The sequence below is a fragment of the Chrysemys picta genome, chromosome 15 (assembly GCF_011386835.1).
Source record: "Chrysemys picta bellii isolate R12L10 chromosome 15, ASM1138683v2, whole genome shotgun sequence".
Lineage (NCBI taxonomy): Eukaryota > Metazoa > Chordata > Testudines > Emydidae > Chrysemys > Chrysemys picta.
In genome coordinates, this window is record NC_088805.1 from 14577599 (window position 1) to 14589157 (window position 11559).

The 11559-nt window shown below is 42.6% G+C and overlaps 1 protein-coding gene across 2 annotated transcripts; it reads left to right on the top strand.

Annotated features, from left to right (window-relative positions):
• Positions 1-915: 915 nt before the first annotated feature.
• On the top strand, positions 916-11314 carry LOC101944899 (vacuolar protein sorting-associated protein 29-like). Of its 2 annotated transcripts, XM_008177730.4 has the most exons (5): positions 966-1051; positions 2429-2440; positions 8135-8326; positions 9825-10060; positions 10803-11314. In XM_008177730.4, exons 1-5 carry the CDS (start codon positions 1049-1051, stop codon positions 10918-10920), a joined length of 561 nt encoding a protein of 186 aa, XP_008175952.1. In that variant the 5' UTR covers positions 966-1048; the 3' UTR covers positions 10921-11314. The 2 variants fall into 2 exon arrangements, with proteins under 2 accessions (XP_008175951.1, XP_008175952.1); XM_008177729.4 differs by lacking the exon at positions 2429-2440 and having other exon boundaries at positions 916-1051.
• The last annotated feature ends 245 nt before the right edge of the window (positions 11315-11559 follow it).

An 11559-nucleotide genomic window follows, 5' to 3' on the forward strand; every position in this document is an offset into this window, starting at 1 on the left:
GTACCAGGAGCAGCGGCAGCATCAGTGCTAACTATAATTCCTGGTACCAGCAGAGCCCTGGCCGTGCTCCAGTACTGATTATATATGAGGATAGCAAGCGGCCCTCAGGGATTCCAAGTCGATTCTCTGGTGCCAGTGACAGCTCTGCCAATGCTGCCACTCTAACCATCTCTGGGGTCCAAGCCGACGATGAGGCTGATTATTACTGTTCTGCAGGGAGTCACAGTGATTCAGACACGTGAGGAACTGAGACAAAAATCACCCTTCCTCTGACCCATGCTGTGCTCAGTGCAGGCTGGTGGCTCCGAGCTCCAGAGATCAGTGCGCTGTGAGAAAGGGGAACTAGAACAGGAAATTCTGGTTTTGTTTCTTTTAGGAGAACGAACGTTGGTTTGGTCCATAGGCATCGACCCCATGAGGTGCTGGATGGTGTGAAACATCCCGCTGGGTGCTCAGTGCCTGAGTCTGAGCCGGAGCCTGCGATCCGGATGGCAGTGGAGGCCTGGTTTGGTTTTGTCCCAGCCCCAGTCAAACAGAAAGAAGAGGACTCCGACTCCCCCACCCGCAGCCCGCCCTGGCTTGTGGCAAGGGGAAGCCCTTGCTGGTAGACACCTTGCCACGGGCAGGGCAGGGTGACGATTTCCCGGTGGGAGATGGCTGTTCCCCCATGGCATGGTTACATTCACACACCCGCGCTGTCTCGAAGCCCGTTGCCAGGGCCAACGTGCAGGGGTTTGTGTCTGACCAACACCTGGAGAAAGGTGACGCCAGCACCACACCCCGCATCGCCATGGCAACGTCTCCCGGGAAAACAGCCTCGAGCACAGCCTGCTCGCCTGAGAGCAAAGGGTAGCACCACCCCAGTGCTTCACTTTCCCCAACGCGCATGTGCAGCCTCCCCCAAGCTGATAGGCTTATTTGCGCCTGTCCCTGGGCCGTGGTCACGTGATTCACGCTCTGCGCTGTGATTGGCTGGACAGTCACTCACGCTCTGTCCCTGCGCGCCTGCTTTCCCGGAAGCGGCGAGTCGAGCGGAGCTGGGGGCAGGATGGTGAGCGGGGAGGGGCCCCGGCCGCGCTGTGGCGGGAGCCGCCGGGGCTCCCCGGATCTCTGAGGTGGCCCAAGGCGCGGGGCGGGGGGTGCAGCTGGCGAGGCGGTGCCGGGGGCTCGCGGCCAGACACGGCCCGGGGCGGTGGCCCCTGCAGGGGCTGGGCTGTGTGAGCGCGGGGGGCGCTGGGGTAACGGGTGTAGTGGGGGGGCTGAGAGACATTGAACCAAACCACCCCTGTAGAGTGGAACCCACTTCAAGCTGGGGGCGCGGCAGCCCCCGTGTGTAGCCCCTGCCCGGGGGGTGTGGGTGGGGATCGCTATCGAGGGGAGGTAGATCTGCATCTTCCCTCTCCCACACTCAGCACTTGGCTTCAGTTTGCCTGTTTCCTGCTCTAAATGTACCGAGAAGGAGCCATGCGGGAGAATCGGCTAATCCTCATATTTTCTAATTCACTGTAAAATAAAAAATCCCCAGTCCCCCCTGAAAGGTTTCTCTTGGGACCGAGGTGCAGGGAGGTGTTTTACCAGGTTTAGCTAGAAGCTTATTTTCTTTGGTGTGTCATCACCAATATAAACCGGCTTTCAAAATAAAGGATCTGTGTGAGGATGTATCTGGAGGCCCTAATTCTGCAAAGACATACGCCTGTGTCCTCAGTAGCCTGCTTGCAGTCTGTTGACCTGCTCCCTTGGATAAAGTTGCAAACAGGCTTTAAGACTTCGCAGGAGTGGGGCATTAGTTTTTAAAACGTTTGTTCACTGGTGTTAATTCAAAGTTTAGGCGTTTTTGGCATTGGGGGGGGGGGGGAAGGCTCCTAACCATTTATCCAAATTAACAGTTCTAAAAGAAACACTTGAATGCTCTTTCATATTAACCTTGTACATTTAAATTTTCTTTAAATTGTGTTGGTTGCTTTAATGATATTTTAAAGAACCTCATTTTGGAACTATAGTTGTCCAGTTTCCTGGAACAATGTAAATCCATGAACTATTAGCTTGAGTTTAAACTGCTACTGTTTGGGTGCATTTTCAGATGATTTGTCAAAAAATGATTTATCCTTATGTGAAATTCAAGGGATAGGGGTCAGGGCACTAAAAATTAGCTAGCTGACTGGAAAGTTACAACACGTAGCCTGACTCTTTTGTTGAGTAATAGTCTGGAAAGGTTTTCCAATATTGTTTTGAGCACAGTTGAATAAAGCAGATTTAAAAAAAAAAATTTCTTCTATAACATTCAAAATTCATTAATGATTAATTGCAAATTCATTTGGCTAAAGATTATTTTCCCTTTCTGTTGCTTTCTTTTGTTTAACATTGTTCATGTTTCACCCTGTTTTTTCATTTTCCCCTTGTCTGCAATCAACTTCTTCATTCCACTAAGGCTGGGCACAGAGTAAGTTTACTCCGCTTGGCTCTTGCTAACATTGGTGATGGGCGATTGTCAACGGTGCTGATGTTAAATAGGTACTGATACACTGCGATTTGTCATTATAATAGCTTTTTAGAGAGAGGTGTGTGAGATATTGAGAACAATGGAAAACTTAAACATTGTAAAAAACATTCCCTTGGATTTTTTTCGTTTGACCTGACTTGTCATCTTCAGACATATCCTAAATATTTAAATTATTATCTTGCGAGTTGTTGCTTATTTGCTTTGTAGTAATAAATGTGTATTGTCACATATATTGTGTATATGCTTTGGATAATATATGGTATGTCTGGAAAGATCCTAATGCCATTTGGGTCAATAACCATTGTAGGAAAACAAAATTTAGTCCTACTGTAATTTTATGTCAATATAGTCTTTAATACAGCTAGGACTCTTCATACACTTTAGTCCTGATGCGCTCTCTCCCCCTGCTTTTTCCCCCTAAAAGAGGAAGTCCCAGGAACCTAATATCTCATTCTTTATTAAAGTTAGAATGCCAGGTTTATTTAATATTAAAATGTGTAACAAAAAGTGTCAGACTGCAGTAGGAGCCAAAGTCAGAATCATAGAATGTCAGGGTTGGAAGGGACTCAGGAGGTCATCTAGTCCAACCCCCTGCTCAGAGCAGGACCAATCCCCAGACAGATTTTTGCCCCAGATTCCCTAAATGGCACCCTCAAGGATTGAATTGACAACCCTGGGTTTAGCAGGCCAATGCTCAAATCACTGAGCCATCCCTCCCCAGGGATCATTTACTCTTCCATAAATATCCAGGGTTTTTGTTGTTGTTGCAGTTATTTTGGCAGGTGGGAACTTGAATTTGGTTTAGGAGCAGGTAATCCTGGGTGTCTGTCCATCCATTGGTACGTAGTGCATCAAATTCTGCTCTGACACTCATATAGCTCCATTGTCTCCAGTGAAATTTCATATCTCTAATTAAGCATAATTTGGCCAGGGGTTATGTGTATATAACTCTAACTAGTATTATGTGCGTACATCTCTCGAGTGTTGAGTAAAGATCCTAAAGGTTGCCATCCTGGTATAAAAATAATTTGCAGTATAAAATGAGCTGTTTAGGACATTAGTTTAAAAATGGTGTCAGCTAACACGGCTATGCTGTCAGTTTTTTGTCCAGCTTACACTGGGGCTACCAGTGCATTAGCTGAAATAATTTTGGGTTTAAAGTCTCCTAACACAATTGATTTTAGGGTAGATGAGGCCAAAATATTTTTTTTTAAGCTTTCTCTCCTCTCATCAACATTTTAAAGTGAATTTACAACCAGTGAAAGTTGTCAGTATGTCTGGCAATCCTGGGGAATAAACGGTACCCAAAGAACAGATACAGAATGAGCACCTTCCCCTGCTACCTTACCTATACACTTCAACTCTGATCCAGACGGGCCAGCTGTTGGCATTCTAGGGTAGTTCAGTCTTCATGCCCATTCAGTACTTTGTGTCTGGGCTGAGACTATCCATCTTCTTGTTCCTTGATTTAATCCTGTCAAATGGGTTCTGCTCTATGAGTCCTCTCCCTCCAAAGTGCTCTCTGTTCAATGCTATATCCTTTAGCACACCACATGCTAATGTGTCTTCCATTATGACATTCCACCACTTCTTCTAGGGTTGGCCTCTGTGTTTTTCCTTCAGTCTTGCTCTGTTGATGTCTCTTACCCCCATAATTGTCAGGACTGCGCTTTACGTGATCAAACCACCTGGGCCTGCATGCCCACACTTTTCCCAGTTTTGGGTGTTACTGTAATATACACATTCCTTACATGGTCTCTCTTGCTTACCACACTTGTCCAGCTCAACATTCGCATTTCTGTGGAACGGATTGTTTGCTCATGTTTCTTCTTTATTGCCCAATACTCAGTGCCATACATTAAAACGGGATGGGTCACAGTTTTATAGACTTTCCCTTTTCATCTTACTGGTATCTTCCTGTCACAAACTATGCCCCTTATCTCTCTCCATTTCAGCCAGACTTTTGTTATCCCAGCTCTAATTTCATCCTCCATTTTCCTGGATTCTGGAATGCAAATACTTGAAACTTTACATTGTCAGTATTGTCTGCCCATCAAGTTTCAAGGATCATTTTTCAGTATTCATGTTATTGAAATTACATACTATATACTCTCTTCTGCTTATTTTGAGCCTAGGTCTCTCCATTTATCAAGATAGTCTTTCAGACTGTCTTTCTTCTCAGTGCCCAGAATGATAAGATCTGCACTATGTGCACCACGGTGCCTCCTTCTGGATGTTCCTTGTGAGCATGTCCAAGATGAAGATGTAGGAGAAAGGGCTCAATGCTGATTCCAGATGCACTCTACCTTTTACCAATAGTTTGTTTCACCACTGAGTTCTGGCTATTGACATTTGCATCTACATACATGGCATGAACAAAAGGCACATAAAGTTCTTGTACCATGTTCTTTCCTATACACCACCAGAGAACATTCCTTGGAACTTTGTCAAAGGTCTTTTGCAAATCAGTAAATGCCATGACAATATTTTCCCACTAGTTGCCTTATTGCAAAAACTGCACCTGTTGTCGATCTTTCTAGCTTGAAGCCATATTGATTCGCGCTTGTATCTACTTAATGTCTTAGGGTATGTCTACACTACCCGCTGGATCAGCGGGCAGCGATCGATCCAGCGGGGGTCGATTTATCGCGTCTACTCTAGACATGATAAATCGACCCCCGCTGGATCAGCGGGCAGCGATCGATCCAGCGGGGGTCGATTTATCGCGTCTACTCTAGACATGATAAATCGACCCTTGAGTGCTCTCCCATCGACTCCTGTACTCCACCGCCATGAGAGGCGCAGGCAGAGTCGATGGGGGAGTTGCAGCAGTCGACTCAACGCGGTGAATACACCGCGGTGAGTAGGTCTAAGTATGTTGACTTAGCTACGTTATTCACGTAGCTGAAGTTGCGTAACTTAGATCGATCTCTCCTCCCCCCGTGTAGACCATCTTATCAATGACTCTCTCCAACAGTTTTGTTGTATGACTCATCAGCTTTATATCTCTATAATTAGTACTGTTGCCAGTGTCACCTTTTCCCTTATATATTGGCACGAAGATGCTTTCCCTTCCTGCTGAGACTGTCAATAAGATTGCTAATGCAGAGCGTCATCTTAGCAACAGGAACATCTGTCTAGTGGTGACTAGGGAGCAAACCTCCTTCAGACTGAGGCTACTAAAAAGTCATCAGAAATGCTTGCTTTTGATAATTTCCAACCTGTGCAGGGTTTAAACAGGTGACTTAAAAGTTAAAGAATCTGTGTCCCTTTACCAGTCTCCAGAGCCATCCTACCCACCCACCCCTCTCCTCTACCTGGGTAGTTTGGACACTTGCTCAATCAGGTTTTCATAGCACAGTGGTAGAAACATCTCAGGCAGTCTGCACTTGTGTTTACACCATTGCTAGCACCTGTGCAGACACAATATGATAGTGTAAATGGGACCAGGGTTAATTTGCAGTGTAGCTATATGGTATGTCAGTGCTATCTTGGTAATTGATATGGCCTATATCGGCAGCACCTCCTGTATGTAGGTACAGCACCTAACATATTTTAGGCACTACTCCTATCGGAAGGAGAGCAAGAACCCTCAGCTTAATAATCAATTTTATTTATCAAATTAATAGGGGTGATAGTTTTGTGACTCATTTTCCTTTGTTCTAATGGCATAACAGTTCTTTTGCTTCATAACCCTTTCCCCACATTTGTTGCTGTATAATCAAATTAAGCTTGATTTACTGATGCTATGCTTGCATTCATTTGGTTTCTTAAATAAGCTTAATTTGCAAAGTCTGTTACATCACATTGTTTGTAATCAAGGGTTAAGTTTAAAGGTCTGATAAGGGGGACTTGATCAGATAACTGGCAGTCTGCTGTGTGTAGATGGGAATGGTGTGTTGCAGCCTAAGATACATTTGATTTTATGTATATAGTTGAAAGACAAATTTAACTTATACTTGATACATTAAATACATATGGAACTGCCAAGGGAAACCTAGTAGCTTAATCATCTGGTTGATCTCCATCTTACTATCAAAATCTGTTTTGTTGAAGTGAGATACATTCACTGTCCAGTAGATTTGCTAGAGTTGATTTCTGCTTGCCGTATTCGTAGAAGTTAGTAACTGAAGAGACCTGTTCGTCTTCCAGGCCATCATTGTTCCCTGCAGTACTAGCTGGCCACTTTGAACACTTTTCACAAATGGCCATAAGCCTCTGACTGCACTAAAATAGAGGTTTATATGTTTTTATTCTTTTTCTAGGGCAAGCCTACACAATTAAGAACTCTATATTGATTCTTAAAAAGAACAGGAGTACTTGTGGCACCTTAGAGACTAACAAATTTATTAGAGCATATGCATCCGAAGAAGTGGGCTGTAGCCCACAAAAGCTTATGCTCTAATAAATTTGTTAGTCTCTAAGGTGCCACAAGTACTCCTGTTCTTTTTGAGGATACAGACTAACACGGCTGCTACTCTGAAACCTATATTGATTCTTGATTCTTAATACGGGATAGCAAAATTTCATTGCTTCTGCAGATTTGCTACTCTCTATTTTTTTGTGTGTGATTACACACACAAAAATCCAACTATTTTTTGCAAATGGGAGTTACTCTGCCCTTTCCCCAGGATGCAAGGGAGTGAGCTGGTCAAATGTATTGTCATGGCACGCTAACGTTACTATACTATTAACAGCCTATAATTAATCTTTAGAAGCCATAACTTTATTTGGGACATCCACAAAGTTGTGGAACTGACTAACTCATAACCAGGGTTGTAACATCAGACAGGGAATAAACAGCAAGAGCTGATGGAAAAACTGGAACCAACTGGAATTTTATCTATGGTTCCTATCACCTTACTGCTATTCATGTGTCTCAATATTGAAGAATTGGAAGCCGTTATATAGAAGCAAAATTGTTTCTAAGTAGATGTCGGTTTTCAATGAAGAATCAACTGCAGCTTGAATCTCTGTGCTGAATAAGTGGTATCCAGCTGAAGGCATTTGGATTGACTTCAGTTGGAATCCTGTACTTTGCACAGCTGCAGAATTGAGTTGGTGGTGGTGGTGGTCTGCGTGCAGGGTCAAGGAACAAGTCAGCTATAGCAGAAGTGTGCAATATTTATTATAGCAAGGGAAGGATTAAAAAGAATATTTTGGAAGTCTTCAAAAACGCAGTCTCTGCTTTTAAAGTGTTTTCTTCTCCTGGCTCTTGTCACCAACTTCTCATTCGCTGTAAACGTGTAAATAAATATCATGCTGTGATAGCCTGCATTCCTCACTGGCAGCTACACAAACACAAGTATAACCGAATCTTAGTAGCCCTGCTGCAGAATGAGATTGAGAAGCTGCAGGTTTTCTAGGGGTCTGGCCATATTTTATATGCTGGAACAGCCTCTTGTGCTTCAGTACTGTTCAAACTGCTGTCAGTGGCTTACGTGTTTGTGGAATCTTTTTGTCAAATGGTCAGATCATCCTGAGTAGAAATGAATTTTGTTTTTAATCCCTCCTGGAATCTTCTTACTAATGGACAGTCAGTAAAAACAGGTCAAACAGCTGTTGAATGTCTATTATTACTTTTCTGTTGATGTAATTTTTAATATCTTTTCATTATCTCTGACATCTAATAAGTTGGTGTTAGTATTAGGAGACCTTCACATCCCACATCGATGCAACAGCCTGCCGGCTAAATTCAAAAAACTGCTGGTTCCCGGCAAGATCCAGCACATTCTCTGCACAGGAAATCTCTGCACCAAGGAGAGCTATGACTACCTCAAGACTCTGGCTGGGGATGTTCATGTTGTCAGAGGGGACTTCGATGAGGTAATGGCCTCTCTAAACGTGTCTCTTTGTGTGTGTCTAGCAGGCCGGGGTAACATTTGCATGACTTTATCTAAACTGCTTATCTTCAGTGTCATTAAGATGGTGTTAGTCATTCTGGCATTGGGTAACACACTAGGGACAAGAAACAAGCAGAGTACTATGTGATTATGAGATCAGTGACTTTTTTTAAAAGTTTAGTTCTTCCCCCATACACAACAAGACTAAAGCCACCTCTTGGATTTGTGCATGTTTGTATAATGCAGTTCATATAATTGTATTTGAGTCATATCTGTATAAAAATAGCTAGTCTTCTGGCTCTGTTTTCCCTCACTATTGCCAGGTTGAAGAGCTTTGATCTCACTTGCTGCTTTTGCAGCGATTGTGTGATTTTTGTAACACTATAATTAAGGTTAAGTTTTTGTCACGGATATTTTTAGTAAAAGTGGGGGACAGATCATGGGGAAATAAACAAATTCACAGCAGCCCTTGACCTGTCCCTGACTTTCACTAAAAATATCCCTGACAAAAGGGATAGGCGGGTTCAGCACCCACTGCTGGTGGGACTCCCGGGTTCCGCACCGCTGCGGTGGGCGGGAGCTCTGGGGTCCTCCTGCCTGAGCAGCTGGTAGCTGCAGGGTCCCCCAGACACTGGTCATGGCTGAGCTGTGCTGGGCAACTGGCCGGGTCCTGCCAGCCGCGTCTGGGAGCTGCGAGGGCAGGGCTGGCTGGGAGCTCCAGCCCCAGGACAGAAAATGTCACGGATTCCATGCCCTCCGTGACATAAACGTAGCCTTAAGTATAATTAAGCTTGGAAAGATTAAATTTTTATCGGTAAATGTTAAACATTAATTTCACCATATAGACAAAAAATATTTCCATCAGTGAAGATTGAAATTTACAGCTAGGCAAAATAAGAAAAATGCTGCTTGAGAACTTTTTAGAGTTTGATTTTCAAGATATTTATTTTGTATATGTTGACATGTGATGTTGACAGCTTGTGTTTTGACGGGTATAACGCTTTAAATTCTTGAATTTCAACATACATTGTCATTAAATAATTATTGTTATATAAAATTATATATTTAATGTTTGTATTTTATATAGAGAGATATAATTTTTATTATATAAAAATACAACTTTCTGCGACTGTAAAAATAAACGTTGATATCCACCAAAATGATTTAAAAAAAATATTGAATTCTGCCACGTCTATCTGTATTTGATGCTATTTTGGAACAGTAGGGCAATACCATGTTAAATGTTTCCGTAAGCGTAGCCCATTCCCACCAACTTCCAGTCTGTTCCTTGCTAAAGAATGCAGTTGACCTCTACCTGGGTATGGAGCCAGTATTGAGTGGATTCTGCATGATGAAGCTGAGAAAAACGTAGTTGCCTATAAGGGCATTACTCAGTCATTTGCCCGGAATGAATAAATGCAAATGGACTTTCTACGGGTGAAGGAGTATATGTAACCTGCGCTGTGTGTGTTTATTTTTAGAACCTGAATTACCCAGAACAGAAAGTTGTAACTGTTGGGCAGTTTAAAATTGGGCTGATCCATGGCCATCAGGTTATTCCGTGGGGTGACACGGCCAGCCTGGCACTGCTGCAGAGGCAGCTGGATGTGGACATTCTGATTTCAGGGCACACGCATAAATTTGAGGCATTCGAACACGAAAACAAGTTCTACATCAATCCAGGATCGGCCACGGGAGCCTATAATGCCTTGGAGATGTGAGTTAAATAAGTTTGGGGATCTTTATACTGCACCCATCACCGTAAAATTTGAGCACTTATTTTATATATGTATAGTTCTGGTGCACCCATGATGATACTTAGACGTCTGTCTTAACTGTTTGTGGTTACGAGAAGCTTTAGATACTGGAACAATACTTTCTCTTCTCTTTAGAAAGCTTAATATATGTATTGTCTTCTTGAATCATTTCTCCTAGGTCTAGTGAAGGAAATGCTGACCATGGCTGTTCAGCATTTACGCATGTTTGTTATTGTCTATTCCCTTTGAATCCTAGGACTGGAAAGTTCTGAAAAACTAAAGCCCTGTATTCATCTATATCAAATGAAATAGAGACAACTGCGCTCTGATTTTTGACATTCCCCTTCAGTGATATATGCCAGAGATGGGGCAGCTTCAGTGGGAAAGATATTTTGGGGAGGGTTTCATGCTAACGTAACGTCACCGCACTGAAATTACCAAAAAAAGTTTTGCTGTTGATTTCAAGAATTATTCTAGTGTAACTTCAAAATCTCTCTGCCTGGGATGAATTGTAGCTGCCGTTTCTCCAAGTGTTATATTTCCCACTCCTCTGCAGTAGACCACGCTCGCAATGCAATATCTAAATCAGATTCATTGGGGCAGTTCATACTTTGTCAAAGTTAGGGTCTGTTAAAATCTAACTGCAATGCGGCTGCTTCTCTAATTGTCAAATATATGACCCAAAATGATTTTTCTTTGCAGAAACATCATTCCTTCGTTTGTACTGATGGATATCCAGGCATCCACAGTTGTGACTTATGTGTATCAACTCATTGGGGATGATGTGAAAGTAGAAAGAATTGAATACAAAAAGCCCTAATGCAAATCGGTCATGTCCACTGGTGCTTTTTTTACCATTTCTCGTTCCTTTTTCCTGTCAAATTAACTAACTAAACAGCCATGATCCACAGACTTTATTGCAACACTTTATTGGACAGTTTACACACTAACACAATCAGTTTTCACTAACTGCTGCTTGTAAGCTTATTGCAAACCTTAAGAGTGTAATTAGTTTACAGTACATAATTTCTAAACACACGTCACGCACTGAACTATCTTCTATGTATAAAATGGCTAAGCTTGTAAATATCCAGTGTTATCGCATCTGTTAAGACTGATCTCATGTGCATGACTAGATTGTAGTAGATTGAGAGCAAACTTGTTACATAAATTATTCTAACCTTTAATATTTAAATAAAGACTTATCTCATCTATTTGTGTAGTTTGCCTGCCATGAATATATTTTTATGTATTATGCGTTGGGCTGGAATTTAGAGCATAACTTCTCAAAGTGCTTAAAGACCATCGGAGCCATTAAGTCTGAATTTTTTTTAAATCGCATTTATTCAACCTGCATTTCTGATAGAGGTGACTGTGTAACATGTGACTTGGCCAGAACAGCTGAATAAGATGCAGTTAAAGTAAAAAGTGACTACTTTTCCTATATTAGAAGATGGTT

What these genes read in the sequence shown, in the direction of transcription:
- LOC101944899 (XM_008177730.4), top strand. An exon ending in TCAGAGGGGACTTCGATGAG is followed by an intron (nt 8,327 to 9,824) that starts GTAATGGCCTCT and finishes GTTTATTTTTAG; the next exon opens with AACCTGAATTACCCAGAACA. An exon ending in GCCTATAATGCCTTGGAGAT is followed by an intron (nt 10,061 to 10,802) that starts GTGAGTTAAATA and finishes TTTTCTTTGCAG; the next exon opens with AAACATCATTCCTTCGTTTG.